This window comes from Fukomys damarensis, unplaced genomic scaffold (assembly GCF_012274545.1).
Source record: "Fukomys damarensis isolate Sample0158 unplaced genomic scaffold, DMR_v1.0_HiC HiC_scaffold_10, whole genome shotgun sequence".
Classification (NCBI taxonomy): domain Eukaryota; kingdom Metazoa; phylum Chordata; class Mammalia; order Rodentia; family Bathyergidae; genus Fukomys; species Fukomys damarensis.
In genome coordinates this window covers 22,007,030-22,032,112 of record NW_022900922.1, presented here as the reverse complement: position 1 = coordinate 22,032,112, position 25,083 = coordinate 22,007,030, and the positions used below count along the sequence as shown (strand labels likewise).

The 25,083-nt window shown below is 40.2% G+C and overlaps 1 protein-coding gene across 1 annotated transcript in view; it reads right to left on the bottom strand.

The window, feature by feature from the left end:
* Mboat1 (membrane bound O-acyltransferase domain containing 1) overlaps window positions 1-10,797 on the bottom strand; it is a 109,812-nt gene extending 99,015 nt beyond the window's left edge. The window contains exons 1-3 of the mRNA XM_019207308.2: window positions 10,719-10,797; window positions 897-1,007; window positions 133-302 (exon numbers count right to left, since the gene is read on the bottom strand). Of these exons, the coding sequence (XP_019062853.1) occupies window positions 133-302; window positions 897-1,007; window positions 10,719-10,797 (360 nt within the window). The remainder of the gene's footprint in view (window positions 1-132; window positions 303-896; window positions 1,008-10,718) is intronic.
* Between the last annotated feature and the right edge of the window lie 14,286 nt (window positions 10,798-25,083).

The window sequence follows — 25,083 nt, the reverse complement described above, 5'->3', positions numbered from 1 at the left end:
CGGCCACGCCACGCCCTCCGGCCCCGCCCCGCCCTCCCCGCCCGAAGTCCCCAGAGCCCCCGCCTGGGTGCGCCTTCCTCGCAGCTCTTTGCCTCCCGGTCACCTTCCCCCCCAGCACCTCCCGGGACACACCTTGTGTCGCACCAGCTCGTACTGGGCTCTGCAGGCCTCTGATCCCTTCGGATGGAGATTATCGACCCCTCCTAGAGGCGGCGTTTCCTGGTTTACAGTGAGCCCGGTGTCGCGTTCCTTCCTACAGCGGGTCCTGGACAAGGGTGCTGGGCCCCTTCGCTGTGCCTTCTCTGCTCACAACACCCCTGTGGCTCTGTGCTTGGGAAAGTTTTTCAATTACTGAGAGATTTTGAGAAACACAAAAAATCTTAAATCGACGTGGGAGTGCACCCTTGCAGTCCCAGCTAATTCAGTAGGCTGAGGCAGGAGGATGTCACTTGAGCCCGTGAGTTTGTGAACAATCTGTATGACATAGTGATAGTTTTGTTTTGTTTTGTTTTGTTTTTTTCAAATTCTGAAGGTCTCTTTCCAGGAATTGCTGGGTGAAGAAGTTTTCGGGAAAGCAGTACCCTGGACTGATGGGTAGAAAGCCAAAGACATGGCATTCTGGGAGGCTGAAGCAGGAGGATCACAACTTTAAGCCCAGCCTGTGTAACCTGGAAGACCCTGTCTCAAAATTAAAAATTAAAAAAGGTTAGGGAGACAGCACAGTGCAAAGAATCTGGATCCAGTCCCCAGGACTACAAAAAGAGAGTAGGAGGAAGAGAGGAAGAAACTGAGCTCCTGTGGCTGCCAGACTGCTGGGAAACATCTGGAAGCTGCCTCTGAGTCAGGGCAGTGCCTTGGGCAGACTTTAGGAATGTGGCTACAGCTTCAAACCGAACTGCAGGCTGTCAAATGCTGGCAGCCACTTCCTCTCCACAGCGCGGGGCCTTCGGGTTCCTTCACCACAGCTGACTGAGCAGTGCAGCCCCGGCCAAGCTTCTTCTCCGTCCCTGCCAAGGAGCAAGGGAAGGAAAACGCCCGGAAAGCAGGCCGCGACCTCTGCTTTGCCCCTCACAAGCCAACCTCATCCATACACACACGTGCATGTGCACAGGCACACAGGTGCGCGCTCACACACACGCACACTCACAGGGTAAGAGAGAAGACTAACCTAGACACTCATTAAACAGCACATGACCCTGGAAAATGAACAGTTAAAGCAGTGTGCATCTTACCGTGTGCAAGATCACTGTTTTGGTGAGGTGTTTGGTGTCAGAAGGGACTTCAAGGCCGTTTTCACGGGAGGGGGGGGGACAGAGAGAGAGACCACCAAATGCATGCACCTGTAGTTCCATCTACTTGGGAGGCTGAGGCAGGCAGATCACTTGAACCCCAGAAGTTTGAAGCCAGCCTGGATAACTTGGCAAGACCTCCAACTCAAAAAGGAAAGAAGGGGGAGGGAGAAAGAAAACAAAGTACACTTAGATGTGAATCGCTAGAAGGAAATGAGTAGTTTGGGTGCTATTATCTGAAGCAATGCTTCAAACCATTCATTTTTCCCAGAAACAGGGTTCACCTCTTTAGACTTCAAAAAAAGGTATTTGCAAAGGCATAGATTTTTTTTAAGAATTAGTCCTGAGCACACACACTCTCTCTCTCTCTCTCCATAAAGCACAGATCATAATCTAGTTTAAAATCTTATTTTTAAAATGCAGTAACAGCTGGACATGATAGTGTACACCTATGATCTCAGCATTTTGGAGGCTGAGGCAGGAGGACTGCAAATTCAAGGCCAGCCTGGACTACATAGCAAGTTCAAGGCTACCCTGGACTACACAGCAAGACCCTGTCTCAAAAAATAAACAAACAAAAACAAATGCAGTAAAACTATGCTTTGGTTTTTACAAATAAAGGGTCATATAATTTAAAACTTAATAGCTCTATTGATACTATCTGTTACTGTCCCCCACCCCAACCCTTATACAGTCATAGGTGGGCTTTTCAGAGGTGGCTGAATCTGAAGCATGTGATGCTGGGATTAAGAGGGTGGATAATGGAAGGCCCGCCCTGGGTGTGGTAAACCCTGGATGACATGTAAAAGGAGGCTTTTGGTGCTATGGCTGCTTCTGCCACTTGCTGCTTGCTTCCATGCCACTTTGCTACCTTCCTGCCTTCTGCCCACCATGAACTGTTCCACCTCCACCAAGCCACTCTGCCTTGGAGGCAATCAACTATGAACTGAAACCTCTACAAACTGTGAGCTGCAAAAAACCTTTTCCCTTGTTAACTGGGTGACTGGTATTTAGTTTCAGTAATGAGAAAAGTAATTGAAACATTACTGTACAATAAAAACTAAAATAACTATGAGAAGACATAGACCAGAGAGGGGAGGAGTTTCTTGTTAGTACAAATTGGAGTCCATGATGTTTATATTCATCTTGGGAAGTGCATACATATACTGAACATAGGTTAATTCTTTTTTATCCCCCTTTTCCCTCCTTACTCACCTCCCCCCTCTTCTCTAGATCCCCTTTGGCTATTTTCATTATTACTATTACTATTCCTTTTAGTTTGTGTTTGAGAATACGAAGATTACATTCATTGTTAGTAGTTGGTATTCAAGCTTGTGGGTCTCATTTATTTTATTTAACATTACATTTTCTAGGTACATCCATTTTCCTTCAAATGTCTCTTATTTATCCTTCTTTAGAGCCAAGTAGCTCCAATACATATAGATACCACATTTTCTTTATCCATTCATCTGTTGATGGACATATAGGCCACTTCCAAGATTGAGCTATTATAAATTGTACTGCTATAAATATGGGTGTGCATGTATGTCTGTAACATGAACTCTTTAATTCTTTTGGGAAGATACCTAGAAAGGGAAATAACTGGGTCAAATGGAATTTCTCATTTTTTAAGAAATCTCCATGTTTTTCCATAATAGTTACACTAGTTTACATTCCCACCAGTGGTGCAGAAGGGTTCCTTTTTCCCTGCAATCTCTCTAGCATTTGTTGTTATTTGATTTATTAATGATAGCCATTCTTTCTGAGGTAAAAGGAAATTTCAGTGTTGTTTTGATTTGCGTTTCTCTTATGGTTGTGATATTAAGCATGTATTTATTGGCCATTTGTACTTCTGCGAAGTGTCTGTTCATTTCACTTGCCCATTTTTCAATTGGGTATTTATTTTAGGGTTCTAATTATTTGACTTCTTTATATATTCTAGCTATGAGTCCTCCATCTAAGGAATCACTGGAAAATAATTTTTTTCCCATTCTATAGGTTGTCTTTTCCCTCTGTTGGTTGCTTCTTTTGTTGTACAAAAGATTTTTAATTTAAATTACCCCATTAGTTGATTATCAAAATTATTTCCTGTGAAAATAGGATTTGGTTCAGAAAGTCCTTGCCTATTCCTGTATGACTTCAAAAATTTTACCTATCTTGCCTTCCAGTGGGTTGTTTCTGTTTTAACATTCAGTTCTTTGATCCATTTGGGTTTTATTTTAACGTGGTGAGAGATAGCAGGTATAGATTCAATCTTCTGTGTGTGGATAGCCAATTTTCCCAAAAACATGTACTATAGAGGCTATCTTTCCTCCTGTCTGCATTACTGGCCCTGCTCTCAAAGATCATATAGTTGAATCTGCTTAGAGCTATTTCTTCATCCTGTATTCTGTTCCACTGATCCTCATGTCTATTTTTTTGCCAGTACCATGCCTTTTTTTAAAAAAACTCATTGTAGCTTTGCAATATAACTTCAAGTCTGGGATTGTGATGCTTTTCACTTTGCTCTTTTCACCCAGAATTGCTTTTGCTATTCTGGGTCTCTTCTGGATCTACATGAACTTTAGGATTGTTTTTCCTAGTTCTGTGAACAATGATGTTGGAATTTTGATTTGGATTATGCTAAGTCTGTATGTCAGTTTTGGAATTTTGGCCATTTGACTATTTTAGTTTTGCCTATCCAGGAATAGGATATCTTTTCATTGTCTGATATCCTGTTTGAGTTCCTTTTTCATAGTACTGTATGGTAGTGTACATTGCAAAGGTCTTTTACTTCCTTAGATTAACTACTAAGTATTTAATTTTTCTTGGTGCTATCTTGAATGATAGTGTTCAAGAATGCTAGTGATTTTTGTGTGTTGATTTTGTATCCTGCTGCATTACTAAATTTGGTCATTAATTGTAAGCATCTTTTGGTGGATTTTGGGGGAGATCTATGTAGAGGATCCTGTTATCTCCTTTTTCATTTCTAACTACCTTAATGTGAGTCTTTTCTCTCTTCTTTTTGGTCAGTTTGGCTAAGAATTTATCTATTTTGTTTATTCTTTTCAAAGAATCAGCTCTAATTCGTTGATTCTTTGTATTGTTTAGTCTCAATTTAATTAATTTCTTCTGATATTTATGATGTCCTTCCTTAAACTTGATTTGGGTTTGGATTGCTGTTGCTAAGTATCTTGAGGTTCATCATTGTGCTATTTATTTGAGTTCACTCTGGTTTTCTAATATGAGTATTAACTTCAATGAGTTTTCCTTCTTAGGACTGCATTCATTGTGTCCTATGGGTTCTGATGTGTGGTACTGGCATTGTTATTTGCTTCTACAAATTGTTAATTTTTCCTTTGATTTCTTCTGTAACCCAATGAGTGTTCAGAAATGTGGTATTAAGTTTACCAGTGTTTCTAAGTTTTTGGTTGTTTTTGCTGTGACTGATTTCTAGTTTCATTACACAGTGGTCTGATAGTAAATGTATGATTTTGATTATTTTGTATTTATTTAGCCAGGGTTTGTATGCTAGTATGAGGTCTATTTTGGAGACAGTTTCATGTGCTAATGAAAATAATGTGTTTTCTGTTGTTCTGAGATGGAACACTCTATAGATATCTAGTAAGCCCATTTGTTAAAAGGTGTGGTTCAACTCTGATATTTCTTTGTTAATAATTTGCTTTGTTGCTCTGCCTCTTTGTTAAAGTGGAGTATTGAAATAATCTAGTATGATTGTGTTAGTGTTTATTCAGTCCTTTATGTTCAGCAGTATTTGTCTTATGAAGGTAGGTGTTCCAGTGCTTGGTGCATATATATTTAAAATTGTTATCTCTTCCTGCTGGGTTGTTGCCTTAACTAAGTATGTAATAACCATTTTTGACTCTTCTAATCAGTTTTAACTTGAAGTTTACTTCTTCTGAGACTGCTAGAAAGCAAGAGTTGCTTTTCAACTCTTAGTGCATGAAATACTGTTTTCCATTCTTTAACTTTTAGTCTATGGATATCTTTTTTGTTAGATGGGTTTCTTGAATGTAGCAGACTGTAGGATTCTGTTTTTTGATCCAGTCTGCCAATCTGTGTCTTTTAATAGTTGAATTAAGGCCATTAACTTTAAGAGTTATCCTTGAATAGTGTTGATTTATTTCTATTATTGTGCTTTCTTTGTGATGACTGCTTTTTCTTTTCTTATTCTGTTTGTTTGTTTGCCTTGCTAGATGTATTCATTCCATCTAAATTTTAGACTCTGTTGGCTTCATTCCTCTAGGATTTCCTTGAGTATTTTCTGGAGAGCTGGTTTGGAGTTTATGGATCTCTAAAGTCATTCTTTTTCATGGAAGGTCCTTATTTCATATATTTTGAAAGAAAGTTTTTGTAAGATATGTAAATCTGGGTTGGAAGTTGGCTGCTCCTAAGGCTTGAAATACATCACTTCAAGTTCTCCTGCCCTCTGAAGTTGAGAAGTCTGCTGTAATCCTAATAGGTTTATTTTTATATGTGATATTTTGTTTTCTCTGACAAAGATTTTATTTGTTAGACATCTGGAATGTTGTCTAAAATGTGTCATGGGGAGCTTCTTATCATAGTTGCTTGAGGTTCTGTATGTTGAAGTCTTATCTTTAGAAAGTTTTTATTATGATTTCTGTAAAAAGATTTTTAAATTTCATGTATGCTGTCAACTAGTTTCCCGCTAACTGCAATTACCCTTAAATTGGTCTTATCAGAGCTGTGTAATAGCTGTTTAATAAAATTTTCTTGTTCTCTTATCATTTTTAAAGCTTCTCTGAGTGATTTGTCATCATTTACCATTTTTTCCCTCAATTTCAAAAACCTTGTCTTCACACTGGTCATTTTTGCAATTTATAAATTATATACAATATCTGTATTTCTGCATGATCTTTTTGTGGAATCTTTATCTTTGGTAAAATTGTCATTCATGCTTTGTACCACTTTGGTCAGTGCTTACAAATTTTACTAGTTTCTCCTGTCCACACTGGTCATTTTGTGTGATAATTCCATAAAGTTTGGGGTCATGTCATCTTTGAATACATCAAGTTTCTTTACCTCTTCTTTCATCAATTCGTAAAGCCCTGCTACCTGCTGTCTGCTTTCTTCTCCACTAGTGCGCTGGATTTACCTCGGGAGAGTTGGGACAGGTTGGAAGAGGTCTTTTGTTGCCTTATTTTCCTTTGTATGGCTGATGGTTGAGTAGAGTGAGAAGAGACTATAGTTGATATGAAGATCTTTGCAGTTAGATACTGCTTTCCAGTGTTAATTTTTAGCTTCATTTTTCCGGAGAGAGTGTTCACCCTTCTGATATTTAATTTAAATAACTTATACCCTGTCACTGTGTTTTGAGGAAAGAATTATCACCGATTATAACAACGACAAATCTGATCACATATCACTTATATGTGTTAAACCTAGCATTTCACCCTTTATAAATACTCTCTGCAACCTATACTCTACTGGTATTGGCTGTTAGTCTGTGGTGTGGAAGAAGGGAAGGGAAGAGATGGAGGGGTGAGCGAAAGGAGTGTGAGTCGGTAGAAGGAGAGGTAAATGGGAGAAATATTAATAGGTAAAAATTAGATAAGGGGTCATGTTCTGTGGCAGGTCTTTTATAGTTGGAATGAAGTGTTAGTGTTGAGGGTTTTAAGAAGATATTTGTGAGGGTGAGGATGGAATTTAGGAGGAGTGAAGTGTAATTTGATTTTGAGGAAAGCTACAGTGTGGTAGAAACCTGTTGATATATCTGTGGCCCTATAAAGTGGAGAAGAGGCAAGGAAAGACAAGGGGTAGGTAAGATAAGGAAGAGCAAGAAGAACAGAACAGAGAGGACAGAAGGTTAATACGAAAAAAGGCAGGTGTGACAGAGAGAGTGCAGGATATAGGGGGAAACTTGAAGACTTTTAAAAGTGGGAGAAACAAGTAAAAAGTAAGGAAATAGTGTTTCTACAGAAGCTAGAGTTGAAGAAAGAGGAAGATGAAATGAAGAGTGAGAAAGAAAATAAACAACAACAAAACCTGACGGAAACCCAGATCAAACACTCCAGTGAGAGAATGTGCATGCAGGTCCTCCGTGGCTGCTAAGACTATCAACCCTGAGTCTCCACACTGTTCGCCTCTTCGCTTAGTGCACACTAAGGGAGTTGGCAGGTGCGGACACACACCCGGCTCACCTCTGGCTTGTTGATCCTCTGTCTGCTCAGAGTTGGCAGGAACTTGGCTTGCCCTCTGTGCGTGCTGGTGAGGATGTCACCAGGCTGCACATCTCCCAGTGTTTGGGGCGGCGGGGGGTGATGGGGAGAACGGGCCAGTGTGTGCAGAACCTGCCGGAGGACTCCAGCCTCTGCAGCGCTCAGAGGACAAGTAGACTTCTGTGGACAACTGCACCGTGGACACAGTGCTCTCTTTTCCTTCATTTGTATTTCCCTTTCCATCCTTTGTCAATTGTGGATTCCTAATGATAATTATGATATTTCAGATATAACTTTTTCTAAGTCATTTCGTGTATCATGGGTGATAATCCATGTGACAATTATGATGTCTGTTACAGATAAGCAACCAGGTTTACAGAACTTAAGTAACTTGGTTGTATTTAATGAAGTTAATTAAGTAAAACACATCTGATTCCAGAGCCTGGGCTCCTAGTCACTATAGTTTGCCTCCTTTAAAACAAAGCATTTCTTTCTCTATCAAGGGGCCCACGTACATAGCTGATACAGGATTGTTATTCCTGTGAACCAGGCAAAACATTTACAGTCCAAAAAATTAGAGTGTGAGGGGAATGCTGCAGGCATGTTATCCTGTCTGCTGCTCTCCACCAGAAGGGTGGAGCCTGATATCAGCCGGACATGGTGGAACAGGCCCGAAGTCACAGCGACTGGGGAGGCTAAGGCAGGCTGGGCAATTTAGCAATTTAGTCCTAGTTCAGGTACAACACTTGCCTAGCATGCATGCCGCGGTGGGTTCCACCCCCTAGGCCAAGAAATAAAAGATGAATTAGGCTTGACATTCAGATCAGTTTTTGTTCTCTCCTTTATGGAGCTATGCTCAAATGGACATTACCTAGGAGATCCACTGCACATCCCAATGGAATGAAAAGCCAGACAGAAAAATCTGAAACAGATTCTGGCACATTCAGGAAGGCTGCATGTAACCCTAGACTAATAAAAAGGCCACACCAGTCACATGTCAATACGGACCCAGCTGGAGATAATCAAACAACAAATGTGAAAATGAAGACCATGTTCGACATTTATGGAGGTAAACTTTCAAGGAGATAAAATTTTAATGATACAGTCAGTCAAGATTCAAAGATAATCACCAACAAAGCTGAATTAAAGCCACCTTAGTGGTAACTCATGTAAAAATAAAATAGTCATTTTAATGATAAATTTATGTAATGCTATTCATATTCATGGTGCAAATGTGTTTGTATCATTTCAACAACTCTATGAGGTTGGGAGGGTGGATAACACTACCAGTATCACTTTTATTATTATGTCATCCTCTCTGTTTTATGCATAAGAATGCTAAATTCCTGGTCACTTGTGCCTAGCTTATTCAGCAAAAGTAAAATTCAAATTTGGGTATTACAGTGTCATTTTTAATTATACAAAATCTTATCACATTAGGAGTACACCTTCAGGAAAATGACAGAAATTGCTGGTTGCATAGGACATTAAACCCCAGGCTTAACATTTGACAGCTGATCTGTAGAATGGTCAAAATAGGCCCACAGGAGGATCACCCTGTTTTTTTGTTTGTTTGTTTGGTTGGTTTTTTTTGTTTTTTTTGTTTTGAGACAGGGTCTCACAATGTAGTTGAGACTGACCTGGAACTCACTATGTAGCCCAGGCTGGTCTCGAACTCACAGCGATCCTCCTGCTTCAGCCTCCCGAATGCTGGGATTATAGGCATGGGCCACCACACCTGGCATCACCCTAGTTTTTGGAGCATTTTTTTTATGCATAATCTACAAACATTTAGGGGAGTTGGATTTTGTAGTCAATGCTCTGTTTCTTCGTATTGTAGCTCAACTGATCTGTGTTTACATGGAACACAGACTATTGCCAACATATTTTCCAAACTTTAGGTCACAGCTAAACATTGTTTTTATATTGTCACATATTCAGAAAATCGAGAAACTAATCTAACAGAACAGCTACCAATTTTTAACTACTATTGCAGAGTCACCACACACCCCCACCTTAGGAATATTGTATCATTGAGTCATTTGAGATAAATCAGCATAAATCATCTTACTCAAGAGGTGCTGATATGTTCAAAGATAGAATTTGCAAAAATATTCCAACCTCAAAAAGAAACCAACCATGAGGAATACATAACATAAATTATTTAAGGATACTTGGATGCAGAAATAAAGTCTGCTAACCACTCCATTAAGAAAAATACTCAGAACAATGTTTATCATTGATTTTGTGCAATTTCAGAGTATTCAGCACTCGAACCTAAAACATAGACTCGGGGCAGATAATGAAAACTCCAAACACCCCATCTCTAGAACAAAACAAAACTGATTCTGAAACCAAGTACTGCCTTTTCCTAGTTTCGTGACTTTGAACAAATCAATTAACTTCCTCCCCTATAAAAGGGGAATCAATACAACCATCTCTTTTGGCTGCTGTAAGAACTGAAGGAAAAATAATATGTGAAATAACTCGTCACAAGGCAACTGATTAAAAAAATGACTGACTGAAGCTTACCCTTTGTGAGCTCACATTTTATGTTTAACTTCAGCCTGTGGGGAAGGAGGGATTTCTGAAGTGCATTTGACATGCCCTGGCATCCATAAACACTAGTGATCATATCTGTTATTCTCGATGAGTCAGGAGTTGCTGGGAATATGAATTACTGAAACACATTGCTCTCTTGGATGCTGTTGGCACGCCAAGTCCATCCTTGCACTCAACTTCATCCAGAGAGGTAAGTTTCTCAATTATTCCATCTATTTTCTAGTCTTTCCAGCTCTTCTGCCTTCCTATGTCAGTTGTCTCTCTCCTTTCGGCCACTTCGGTTCGCCTATGACCTGGGGGCATCTGCAGATTTCCTGAGAATCAATAGACTTCAGCAGAGCACCTAAAACACTCTGGAAGAAATGGAGTTCAGTACCTCAATTTTAAATAGATAAACTCCATTCCATTCTAGATTGGGTATTCAAAGGCTTTCTTTCTTTTTTCTTTTTTTTCCTTACTTCTTGCTTCTTTGGCTATGTTCCAAATACTTATTATTGCCAAAGAAATGTCCTGTGAATAATAAAATATGAACAAAAATAATGTTTGAGAATGTAGAAAGAAAAAAAAAAGACTCTGTGGGATCCTGTGGCTGGCTGCAGTAAAGAAAACAGAAAATCCAGCCTCTCCTAATGGCCCTGGAGTCTGAGATTCTGGAGCCTCACCCTCCGTCTCTCCCACCCTGTCCCACCATGGGGGCTGTTGCTGAAGCCCTGTTGTCTTAGGGAGCTGCACAGTGTGAGCACTTCAACCTCAGGCTTCGTACTCATCGTGGAGACCACTTTGAATCTTCCTCAGTCTTGTGCTTTGACCTTGCTTTTCCCTCTCTGTTCTGCAGTATGATTCCCCATGCCAATGATAGTACCAAACACAACAGTGTTTTGAAATTAATGGACTGATGGTTTCCTGGCAATCAATGCAGGCAGCCAGACTCATGACTGTCTCTTCTATTTTTCACCGAAGCCCTCATGACCCAGCTTATTGTTCTGAGCCTGTCTAGCTGTCAGTCAACACACTAGACTGGCTAATCCTCAATGCTGAGTATACAGGAAAATGTGTTATTTATAGGACTAAAGTAGGTATTTTCCTCTATTCTCCAGGCTCTTTTCACATACTCTGCCTTTCAAGTCAAGCCTTTCTAACCACTTTTCAGTAGTTATTGGTCAATGCTGCCAAAGCATCTTACACAACAAGTTTTGATGTCCATAGAGATCACAAAGATATCCTAGTGGATACTCGTCAATTTCCAAGAGGATCCAAACTCAGCTGATCACAGGACTTGTTTGGGGAATGTCCTTCAGAATTGGCCTTCCCCAGACTACAATGCTTTCCTTTGTGAAGATGATTCAACACTCAGCAAAAGTTCACTGAAGGGCTGTTATTTATAAAGCACTATTCTAGGTGTTTGGCTTATATAGCAATTAACAGAAGAACTCCTCCCCTCTTCAAACCTACACTCGGCCAGGGGAAGAAATAAACAAAATTAATATTATGTTACATGATAGTAAGTGTATAGAAAAAGAAGGTAGTAGAATAAAGGGGCTGATAAGGCCAGGGTAAACATGTTACAGTATTTATCAAAGTAGTCAGAGTTGCCTCATGAAGATGATCACATTTAAACAAGGACCTGAAGGAGATGAAGGAGTTAACTATGAAGATTTCTATGTCAAGAGCATTCTAGAAAGATGAATCATCTAAAGCAAAGCCGTAAGTCAGGAAAAGGCCTGGCAGTGGGAAGAGATAGAAGTCTGGCCAATAATGCTGGAACAGAATGAGTGAGAGAGGAAAGAAATGAGCCAGCGAGACAGGGAGAAGGGGGCCTATGGAGGTCTTGGAAGTCACTGTAATGACCTTGGCGTTTCCTCTGACTACCATGGGGAGCTACTGCAGGGATCAGAGCTGAGGAGTAAAATAATCTGGTTTCTATTTATAAAAATCACTCTGGCCATATTTTGAAAATAGACACTGAGGGAGACAAGGATAGAAGCAAAGAAACCAGTGAGAAGGCTATTGCAGCCCTCCAGGCAAGAGAACAGGGTAGAAGTGAGAGGCTGGCCACAGGACAGGTAAGAAGTGATTAGATTCTGCGTACAAATATTGGGAGATCATGCTGCTATAACAATACACCTTAGACTGAGTAATTGAGACTGAGAAAGTGCTCACCATTCTGGAGGCTAATTCCAAGAATCAGGTGCCAGCAGATGTGACCTAACCACTTCCCAAAACCCCACCTCCAAATATAATCACATTGCAGATTATGTCAAACATGTGAATTTTGGGGGCACATATTCAGATCAGAACATATCGCTAAAATGACATTGAAATTAACACCAAAAATAGAACCCAGCTAATCCACTTTGGATTCTCGTTATTTTTTATAACCTCATATTACAAGAAATGATAGGGAGGGAAACTTAATCACATACCCTTTGGAGCTTATACTTTACAATTTATTTCCATTAATATTAAACACAATTAAAAAAACATTTAACAATTTATACCCAGCAAGAATTCACAGCACTCCCAAGCATGTCAACTTGCCAGCATCTTTCTTTAGCATATTCATGTATTAAGTTGAAACCTACAGAATCATATTTTGCATATGCTGGTACAGATACATATGGATCCTGGATCTAAGTAAAATCTGACTCACAGAATTCAGACAAATCAACCCAAGCCTAAGATTACATATTCTGTGTAAAGTCCTATGCCAGTTCATCTTAGTCACTTTCTCAACACTGAGACACAATACCGGACTTGTACAACTGTAAGGAGGAAAGGTTTATTTTTGTTTGGCGCTTCATAGTCTGTAGAGGCTTCAGTCCATAGTCAGCTGGATCCCAGGCAAGGTGGCAAGGCAGAGGAACATGGCAAACAGAGAAATCAAGGAAGGAGGGAGAGATATAGATCCAGGCCATGACCCGATGACCCACCCCCTTAGACCAGACTTCCCCTCCCAAATCACATGAAGCTATAAACACAGCAGTGGACTAACCTACTGATGAGTATCATACCCCTAACATTTACTCACCTCCCCAAAACCCTACCTATGAGTGCACTAGGTTGTGGGGGAAGGGGGTACATCTAAGTATAAACCATAATGTAACTAGAAGATTTTTGCCAATTTCTGAAAATTTCTCTAATCTCAGCCATTGTTCATGATCTTCCTGGTCCCTACTCTTTCACCATCCATATTTAGCACATTTAGCATTTAGAATGTTGTGTGCATATACTAAAGATGCAAAAGGATCAGAAAATCCATGGTGCAGACATTTAAAAGCCTTAACATTAAATACCTGACAACACTATTTTTCAAAGGTCTTTCAGCACCCCTTCCACCAGCAAATTTTGCGCAGTACTCCTTTCTCTACAGATGCAGCCCCATCTCCCACTTGTCCTTTCCTCCTTCTTGCCTCTTTCATTATTTTCCCTACACCCGAAGTCCTTCTCCCTCTCCTACTCCAGCTCCTCCTCCTTGTCCTTTTGTGGTGATAGAGATAGAGGCCTTCATGCTAGGCAGTTGCTACAAATTAAACCTCTCCTCCTTTAAGCTGTGGGTGTTAGATATTGTATCTCAGCCACAGAAAGATAACTAAGAAAGTTGGTAGCAGAATAGTAGGGCTGTTGCTGTGACTGTACCTGACCATGTGATTTAGAAACCTGTGGAACTGGTTTGTGGAAAGAATTCAGAAAGGTTTGGAGATGCTAGCTAGAGAGGCCCTAGAATGCTATCAACAGAGTTTGAAAGATGACTGTGATCAGAGCTCAGAGGTACAGAATGCTGATAGGAAGAACAGAATGATGAAACCTCCTGAGCCTGAGCAGCAAGGTCAGGCTCAGGAGGTTTCACAAAGACTCTATTGGTAGTTGGAATAGAAGCCATATGTGTTATTCTGTGGCAGAAAATTTGTCTGCATTTTGCCCATATCCTTATACTCTGTAGGAGTTTGAAATTAAAGATGATGGACTAACTAATGTGGCAGAGGAAATTTTGAGGCAACCCAACTTTCAGGCTGTAGCATGGATACTGCAGGCTATTTTTTGACAGATTTATAGTGAGAATTGGGAGAAAAAAATGAACATAAAAATTTGAAAAACTAGAATTTTGGCCCAGAATTAACGATGTAAATTTGGGGCCAAGAGAAATGTGGCTGCTGAAGAAATAAGCACCATAAAAAGAAACCAAATACTTTGTTCAAGAACAAGAAGAAAGATGCCTCAGAGGTACCTTGGAAATTAGCAAGATGCCACCCAGACTTAATGGTGCAAAATTATAAACCTTTCATTTGAGAAGCAAGCCCTTGGGACCTCTGTTTGAGAAGTCTTCCTTATAGAAGTGATTCCCTGGGGTTCATTTCACCATGCTATAATCAACCATCCATGCACTCAGAGGCTGTTGTAGCTGTAGTTGAAGGGGGCCTGGACACTGATCCCACTGAAAAAAGACCTTTGATACTGGATTTCTAGGCACACAGAATGCAAGAGTTGTGGAATCAAGGAAACTTCCAATTAGATCTTAAAGGAAGTCCTGGAATATTAGGCAGGGAGCTTCTAATGGATCAGTACTTGGAGCTTTGGGAATAAAGCCAAAGGTGCAGCGGAGACCACAAAAAGTCAGAGATTCCAGGAACATAGACTATCTACCAAGGACAGCTGCAGGCTGAGAGTGAAATGAGCCTGAGACAGAGGCCATGTGGGTTGCAATTGACAAGACCGCAGGACTGGGGCTACTCAAAACTTTGGAACTCACATTTTACCACCATGTGCCAGGACTTAATGTTTGCTCTACTGTATTTCCAATTTAATTTGATTTGATTCCTTTCTATCCCCCTATTCCTCTCTTTTGGAATGAGGGTAATTATCCTGTATCATTGTACCTTAGGATTATGTAACTTGTTTTTAATTTTTACAAGGGCTAACAGCTAAGAGCTTGCCCTGAGTCTCAGAAAAGTTTGCTTTAAGTCTCAGACTAATACTTTTCAGTAATGCTGAAGCTGTTAAGACTGTGGCAATTCTCAGAGATGAACTAATTGCATTTTACATAATGAAACTGACATGAGTCTTTTGGGGGCCAGGGTGAATACAGTGGTTTATACTTAAAATGTCTCCCAAAAGTTTCATGTGTTCAGAAACGAGGCTTTAGGGAGGTGACGGCATCAGGGTGTGGATTGATCCATTGATGAGTTGAAGAGTGCATGTTGGCCAGGCATGGTGATGCATGCCTATAATTCCAGCATTTGGGAGGCTGAGGCAGGAGGATCACTGTGAGTTTGAGACCAGCTACAAAGTGAGTTCCAGGTCAGTCTCAACTACATAATGAGACCCTGTCTCAAAAAAATAAATAAATAAAAGGTAGGACCTGTTGGAAGAAGTGTGTCACTGGGGGTGTCCATTTAGAGACATATCTGCCTTCCTGGCTCCTCTTTTCTCTGCCTGTTGCCATAAGATGAGCCACTTTCCTCAACCATCCCCTTCCACCTTGATATTTCTGCCTTGAGCCAGCCAGCCATGGACTGAATCTCCAGAACTATAAGCCAAATTAAATCTCTCCATTTTTAAGTTACAGGTGCCAGGCACTGTCTCATCAACAGGAAGGTGATTAATACCCCATAATAACTTTGCCCTCTTCCTTCCCTGGCCAGTTTTTGGCATACTTTTGTATCAGCCTCCCAAGTAGGTGGCACTACAGGTACATGACACCACTTCTGGCCCCTTACTCACTTTCAAAACCTGAGGAAACATCCTAGGAAAGCTACATAAGAGTACCTGAATACGAAATACTCAACACTAAAAACTTGGGTTTTTCCTCAATTCCTAAAATAGAAACACATCTTTTCAGTTGTGCTGAACACTCTCTTCTTCTTTGTGCCTTGCACTGAAAATGAGGATGTCTTGGTCAGCTGAAGCAGAATAGGCAAGTGATTCTGATTCTTTTCAGTGTAGCTGAAATACTTTCTGGGCTTGCCAAGATTTTCAAGTTGGCATTGGGTAACACCCAAAGGTAAAACTTGTGTGGGATTTCTTTCAATTCTGGTATCTAATACTTTTTTTTTCTGGTATCTAATATAGTAGTAAAAACCTGCTTTACCATTTATATTGTAAAATATATTATAGTTACAGTGATTCCTCACCTTATTTCACCCTATAAAATGCTCACCATTTTTATCTCCTATTAATAAAAAATTTAGGTGAGTTTTGGGGCTGTGATACTCATCAGCAGATTATCTCACTAATGAGTTAGAGCTAAATGTGATTTGGGAGGTGAAGCCGGGTGGGGTCACAAGAGGTGTATCCTCTTGTGAAGAGTCTATTTCTTTCCTTCTTCCCTTGATTCCTTTCTGTTTCCTACATGCCACACCATGAGCTATTTCTCCTCTGCATCCCCCTTTTCCATGCCATTTTGCCTGGGAGCCAGCTGACCACAGACTGAAACCCCGACACACTGTGAGCCAAAGTGAGCTTTTCCTCCTGTAAGTTGTGAATGTCAGGTTTCAGGTCTCAGCAGCGAGAAAGTAACCAAGACACTTGGTAACCAGGTAAAAGAATATCTCTGCAGTGTATATTTAGGACTGAATATTCCTGGGGTCATAGGCTGAATATACATCCATCATTACAAGATAAAACCAAATTTTTTTCCAAAGTGACTGCTTACAAATTATCTCCCACAACAGTAGTATGTTAAACTCCAAATGCTCCATGTCCCCACTGAGACTTGATGTTTCGGTCTATAATTTTCACCACTTAGAGAAGGTGATGTGCTTTTTATTATTTTTTCTTGGCAGTTATGAAGTTGAGCACCTTTGAATTTGTTTCTTGTTCATGTGTTCTCTTCTCTGAAATATTTGTTACTTTTTGCCTATTTTCTATAATTTCCTTTGAGTTTTATCTTTTTCAATTTTAGGAATATGTTTTATGCTGTGGATGCTAATATTGAACATTTATCTGTCATAATTTTTACAAAAATCTTCTCCCAACTTGTAGCACGTGTTTCATTCTTTTTGAGATTTTCAATAAATAGTCTTAATTTAAATTTATTCACACTTATTCATCTCTTCTATTATTGTTGTGTTATAATTAAGAATCTTTCAGCCACATCTGTGACACACACATGTAATCATAGCACTCTGGTAGGCTGAGGCAGGAAGATTATAAATTTGAGCCTGGCCTGGGAAATTTAGCAATTTGGCAAAACCCTGTCTCAAAAATTTAAAAGTCAAAAAAAAAAGGGGGGATAGAAATGTAACTCAGTGCAAAGGCCTTGAGTTCCATCCCCAGTACCTGCGGGGGGTGGGGGAGACTGAGCTTCTAATTTGTACAGTACTCACTGTGGGATTTTCCAGCATCCATTAACACATAACCAAATTCCTCATAGTAAATCCCTGTCCGTCTGTCTGTCTATCTACCCATCCACCCAATTGGTTCCATTTCTCTAAAGAACCCTTAATAAAGCAGGCGTAGTGGTGCACACATATTATCCCAGAACTCAGGGAGACTGAGGCAGGAGGATCACAAGTCTGAGCCCACACTGGGCAATTTAGCAATTTAACAAGACTATGACTCAAAATAAAAAGAATAAAAAAGAGCTGGAGATACAGCTCAGTTGGAAAAGGCCTTAGGTTCAATCCCCAATACCACTAAACAAATAACCCCTGGATAAAATAGCTTGTTTTTAAATTTAGATCCATATTTAAATTCTTTTCTCATCTGTAATTAATTCTTGGGTATGATGTGAGCTAGAAATCACAGTTCTGTTTTTTTTCTACATTGATAATCAGATTTCCAGAACCTTTTATTAGCTTCTCTTTGTTCCCACCAATCTGCAATCCTAGCTCTGTCATATATCAAGTGATATTTACACATTGATCTGTTTCTAAGTTCAGTATTTTATCCCCTAGTTGCCTCTCTTTATCTCTTTTTTTTTTTTTTTTTTCCCAGTACCCAATATCAAACTCAGGACCGTGTGCTTGCCAGGCAAGCACAGCACCACTGGGCTACTTCTCTGGCGCTCATACTTCTCTACCCTGGGCCGATATTGCAATGCTGTCATTACTATAGATATATTCTCATTATTCGTATGTAGTAGGTATGTTCTTCAGGAGTATGCTAATTTGGGGACTTTCCTTTTCTTTTTTCTCTTTTTTTGTACCGGGGATTGAACTCGGGACCTTGTGCTTGCAAGTCAGGCAGCAGCACCACTGAGCTAAATCCCTGGCCTGGACTTTCCTTTTCCATACGTATGTATTTTATAACCAGTTTATCGGCCCAATGGGGATCCGTTTGTTGTGTTTATTTCTCAATTGGAGAATTTGAATTTTTATGATATATGTAGGCTTCTTTTTTCATATGATATGTATGATATTTCTTTTCACTTTATTCGAATTGTTTTTAAGGCCTTGAATAAAATATCAATTTTCTTCATAAATGTTTTTGTCATATTTATCAGATTTGTTTCAGTCATTTATATTTTTGTTGCAATTCTAAGTTTTTTAACATTACATATTCTGTTTGTGCAATTTTTTTGGAAATTGGTATTGAGGCAGGAGATGATGGCATGGCAGGCTGGTTGAAAGACAGGATGTAACCTGTCAGTTACAAAGATCTGAACCAGAGGATGTGATAGCAGGATGTCACCTGTCAATCACGGCCAGGATGCATGGGCAGAACAATTTCCACTGGACTGGATCTGGGAGAGTAAAAAAGACGATACCCATTAACTCTACAGCCACTGTGACCTTCATATTTTGCTGTCTTCCTGTTTCTGCAGTGGCCTGTCTACATGCAGGACATATCTTCAACTCTCCTTGCCTGGTTTGCTCTTCTCTTTTCTTCACTTTTTTCCCTTTTCATCCTTTACTTTAAGTAAAAATTTTGTTTGCCTGTTTGATGGTCCCAGCCATTTCTTTGGGCAGGACAGAGAGAGACTGGAATCACTGGACAGGTCAACATCAGGCAACAGTATCATCTTTTGTGTAGCAATCTTTTACGTCCTTGTTTGATTTGTATAGAGATTATTAGTGGTTTTCTTTATTTTTTCCCTTCTTTTCTTTTTTCCCCCTCCAATACTGAGTATTGAATTCAGGGCCTTCACACTGAGCTACTTTCCCAGTCTTCTTTTGTATTTTAGGCTCTTGCTAAATTGATAAACTGCCTAAACAGGGTTCAAACTTGTGACCCTCCTACCTCCATACCCTAGAGTATTGGGATTACAAACCTGTGCCACCACACCTGCCTGCTTTAGTATTTTCTGTGACGACAATCATCGTCTTTAAAAAATGTTACAGTTTACTCCTTTCTTTCTAGCCCTTCTTTTCCTATTTTTCTTTCTTATCCTACTGAGCTGGCTGGGACCTCCAGTTTTTCACATGCAGTCTGGTAAGACATGGAACTTCTCAGAGAGCTTTATTGGAGGGAGTAAATATATCGATATGATACAGTAGGATGGGTTGTGGTAACAGTTTGTATAAAGCATATGAAAACTAAATAAGTAACATTTAATTCCTTCTTAGAAGGTAAGATTCAGGCCTAGCCATGTGTGTGTCATATGGGTTGAAAGTACCGTGGTATTAAAAGTAGGTTAAAAGTAGTTCAGTGGTAGGGTGCTTGCCTGGCATATGTAAGGCCCTGGGTTCCAACAACACCACCACCACAAAAAAATTATAAATTAATACTTTACTAGGAGCATTCATAGCATCTATGGAACATGTTTTTATAGCACCCTTACCTGGCATTGTCCCAAGATCTAGAAATTCCACATAGCATATAACACGCACGCTGTTCCTGCTCTCAGTCATTAACTGGGTGATGGAAAGGGGAACCTGTTTCAAGAGTGAAACATTTTTTGGTCAACTGGATTTTCCCAGTAAATAACCAACATATGAAACTCATGACATATGTAAGCCATGACAGACACCGTGAAAAGAGTGTATTGGTTGAAATTTTTGATCATATAGATTTAAAATTTCTTAGTTTTGCCAAAGAAAAAAATAATAAAATATATTTTCTTCCAATGGACAGAACCTAAGGACTGGGGATTTAGCTCAGTGGTTCTGCTGTCAATGGACAGAACTTGCCCACTTGCAAGTTTACACCGAGCGTCACTCAGGCAGTGTGTCTGCTTATGTGCGAACTAACCAGAGTGTCGCCTGGGCAGGTGTCATTTCAACCAGGTCATTCTTGTATTAAATAAATTTGATACTATGGCTGTTCTTCTATTTTCTGTTACATTTTCTGACAAAAAATAATGAAACAAAATATGCAATTTTTGGTCATCCTGGATTTAAATCCCCCTCCCAGGAGTCCACATTCCTTGCATTAACTTCTGGTCTTTCAATAATAGTGTGCGAGTCCATATCAACCTAGCCATCCTCTCACTCATTATTGTTTGTCCCTCACTTAACCATTATTCAAAACTGGAAAGAACCCCAAAGTGAGAAATGACCAGTGTAGGAAGGATGGAGTTTGACATCAGCCATTTTGAGAAGTTAGAAATATCCCTTTCATACATTGTTTCATTTCATTCCTCCAACCTACTGGTATATATTTCAACAAATCAGATCTCAGCGTACTGAGTAAGAATGTCTGCTAGGTTCTGTCAGTCCTATACTTATCAGTTAACTATTTGGTCATGTTTTCATCATTTATTTTAGTTATATATAAATGGCAGAAAACCCAAGAATCCTTAAGCAAGTAAAAAACAAAAAACAAAAACAAGGAGACTGACTGACTCTCTCACTGAATCAAACGTGATTAGTCAGACACTAAAAAACCTAAGGGTATTCTCACTTCAGACATCTACATTTTAGGGACTTAAAGTTTTCAGGATTGGTATTCTACCATCTTGAGGTCTTGCTTTCCTCAAAACAGCTCCACTCTCTTGAAACACACCCTTTAAGAGGGCAAGGTGGCTACCTACAATTTCAGGCCAGCCTCTCCTCTCTCAGCAACCAGAGGCCTCTACCTTCCCTCAGAAATCCTAGGATGGAATCTCATTGGCTCTGGATGGGTCATGTGTTCCTCTCTGAACCAAGGGAGGGATGTACCACTCTGGCCCAACCTGTACCTCATGTCTGTTTGTGAAGCTGGAGGTTGAAGTAGTTCAACCTCATCCCTTCAGACTGAAAGTCAGGGAAGCGTAATTTTCCAAGGAAAAAAATAGGGCTGTTACCAAAAGGAGAAATTAATATCAGCCTGTCAACAAAAACAGATGTCCACTTCAACTCTAAATTTTGAATATATTAATCCCTGTCAGTTGAGTCCATTTTCTAATTCTGATGTTAATGTTTCCACTAGCACTTTCTCTCTCTTTTTGGTTCTGGTTAAATCACTTAATCTCTTTGAGTTAATTTACTTAGTTTAAAATGAAGGAGAGGAGAAGGTAAAATAATCACTAATGCTATTTCCACTCTTAATTCTTTTGTTCTGTAATATATGTTAAATGAGTGGAGGAAAACAAGACTTTAAAATGTATGCTCAATTTACAGCAATGACAAAATTAAAACTCCTGAGGCTGGGGGGTGTTGTCAAGTATACTAGCACCCTGGGCATCTAAATCAAATTCTAGCAATCACCATTGAGTATCAATGATCAATTTTGGTGCAAGTATTCTTAAAATGGAAAAAGGGTTTGGGGAAGCACTCAAGAAATGAATTCTTATTTCATATTTGCAAATGATCATGCAAAAGAGGAAAAGAAGTTTGGGATCTAAAGAAATAATTTTGATTGCAGCCTTTCCTTAACTCAAACTCTCTCTCTCTCTCTCTCTCTCTCTCTCTCTCTCTCTCTCTCTCTCTCTGTGTGTGCATGCTGGGGCCTTGTGCATGGCAGACAAGAGCTCTATCACGCAGCTATCTTTTCAGTCCAACTCAGACTTTTAAAAAAGTTACTCAGGAATGGTTAAAGGATGGGAAAAAATAAATGCAAGCAAAACAAGTAAAGAGAGATATTGATTTATAAGATATTCTCTTGATATCGCAAATGTATGAAATTAAAAAGATAAAAATTATATTAGATAACAGCTGGCACCCAAAAGTGTTTTGCACTATCTAGTCAGGTCATCTTGACGGCCCTTAATCAAGCTTTTGTCAGCGTTGGAGAGCAAACCCAGGGCCTTGTACATGGTAGGCAAATGTTCTACCACTCATCTCTATCCCCAGCCCTATGGAAACGTTCTTAAACTGTAAAGCACTGCATTGCACAGTAGCCATTGTGGAGGTGCCACTGTGTACAGATGGTGTCCAGGTGTTGCCCAGGTGGTGTCCAGGTGGTGTGTATATGTGGACACCATTTCCTTCATAGACGTCCTAAAGCTATGTATCTAGGGCAACAGTTTTCAGGTCTGTGGCAACAAAATGCCTCATCCTACAAAATCACTGCAATGCAACCATTTCCGACAGGAGCTATCTTGAAAAAGGAGAGACTTTTTCTGTCTTACTTTCACAAAGCCACCTTAAAAGCCAGCAGCGTCCCTGTGGTCATTTATTCCAATTAACTCCAAAACACAGAATATACTAGTACATAGAAACTGTAGAGAAGTGTGTTTGCAAGAATCAAGGCTCTGCAAACAATGGACAGAGGGAGTCCCCTGTCCCTCCAGGCATTCAAGCAAAGGCTGCTATCATTAGCTAAGGATACTGTACTACAAATGCCTGGATCAACTATAAAATTTCAGTCGATCATCTCTAAGAGAGAGTTAATGTTTACTCAGGACCAGTGAGGTGCTAGGTAATCCTTCCAGATTCTTCTCACACTGCTATCTCACTGTGTCCTCATGAGAGGCCTTCAAAGTTCAGGTTTTGCATTCACCACCTGAAGTACAAAAAGATCAAATAGCTAGCCAAATTCATATAAAGCCAGTAAGTGGCAGCAAATGGACTGACAGACTTGGTTTCTGACAGCTGCTAAAAAAGATTACCACAAACTTAATAACAGTTTAATGGCATAGAATCCTACAATTCTGTAGGTCAGAAGTCCAAGGTGAGTTTCACTGGGTTAAGGTCAAGGGGGTCTGTTCCTTTCTAGAGAATGTGTTTTTTGCTTTTCCATCTTCTAAAGGCCTGTAATCCTTGGCTCACAGCTGCATCCGTCTTCAGAGTCAGAAGTGGCAGGGGCCAAGTCCTTCTCACATCTCCTCACTTTAAGTCTTCTGCCTGCCTCTTGCATTCTTCAAGGACCTCGGCGATTATATCAAATCCACCTGGGTGATATCCCCATTGCAGGTCAGCTGATTAACAATCTTCATTCTCTCTTCTACCTTCAACCTCCCTTGCCAGGTAACCTTACATACACCCGGGTTCCAGAGATTAGGATATGGATCCCCAGAGTCTGTGGTTTGATCCACACAGACTCTAAAGCCCGTGTTCTTTGCTTTACTTCATACTTTCTCCTCACATTACTTTTTATGTCCTTGCCAATTCTAAATCAAGATTCTAGGGAGAAAAAGAGAAGACACAGTCCCTGCTCTTAATGAGCACCCAGGGAAGTTGGTGGCAAGGAGACCTTGTGCAAAGCCAGAGCTCAGTGTGGCTATGTAAGCAAACAGGCCACACCCAACCCACAGTGGCTCCTCGATTGAGCGGGGAGGGCGGCAAATACCAAGGATTGAACTCAGGACTTTACTCTTGCCAGTCAGGCATGGTGCCACTGAGCTACATCCCCAGCCAAGTGGCTCTTGAACTTACAAAACCCAGGGCTATGGAACCTCCAGGTAGTCATGCACCACTCGATGAGGCTGTATTCTGAGAAATGTGTCAGTAGGTGATTTATCATTGTGCAAGCATCACAGAGTGTCCTTGGGCAAACTAAGATGGCGACACCATCAATGGACAATATGACATTGTGCATGTGGTCCATCATTAACAAAAACATTATACAGCTCACAACTGTATAATTTTCAGTCCTATCACTGCTGGAGTCATGAAGACAATTTTTTTTTCTAGGTACTTGGTATTGAACCCAGGACATTAACATTGCACTATATTCCCTTTTATTTATTTTTGGTACTGGGGATCTAACTCAGGACCTTCTACTTGCAAGGCAGGTGGCAGCACCACTGAGCTAAATCCCCATTTTTTTTGTTTTTTTGTTTGTTTGTTTTTGAGACAGGGTCTCACTAAGTCCATGAATTGCCGAGGTTGAGCTGAAACTTGCAACCCTCCTGCCTCAGCCTCCCAGAATACTAGAATCACATGTGTGTGCCACTATGCCAAGAAAGTCACTTTCTAACATTGTAAACACAAATGGAGAAGGCACAGACTGATTTGAGGCCAGGCAGCAGAGAGAAACGATGACCCAGAGCAAGGAAGATGGGGCAGGTGCTGAGGGGCAGTGGTAGGGTGGTAACCAGGTATCCTACTTCAGTATCATACATTTGACCTTTCTTCTTATACATTTGGCTTTTTCTTTTTGTATTGCTAGCAATCTCACTTTGATGTGACACTTTGCAAAGCCACCAGTTCACACCAGTTTTGTACTTTGGGTACCTTTCCTAGACCTTAGAAAGCCATTCTTCAGCATGGTGGGAGCCCAGTTACTTGAGAAGCAGCCAATGCCCAGCATGAAGGACCCTGCTCTGAGAGGTTATCGTCTCACCTGCCTCTCTGCCCTGCCCCACCACGCACCTGATCACGACACCATCAACAAGCTTTGGGGTTGCTTTAGAGAAGTTCTGCAGTTCCAAAATCCCGTCTCCTTCCAACACTCACTTTTTCTACCTCCGCTAATTGGTTGGAAGTTCTGGCCACTCTTTATTACCACTCTTTTGTGGTGTAATTTCCCCAGCAGTTCATCTAAACCATGATAGAAGAGTGGGTGTACAGAATGACTTGATGACTTATAAAAACGATCAAGCCTTCAGAGAGCCTGTACAGGTGTTTTATTAAAGGCATTTCAAGTAGACAATAAAGCAGGGAGAAGAAAATAACAGGCTCTTAGTCACCTCCATCTAGTTTTAACAATTGTTCCAATTTTTCCATGTTTACTTCAGATGTTTTGGAGGAAATAAAATACCACAGATAGAATTGAGGTTCTCCATTACGTGTTCTTGAAATTGCAGTTGTTAG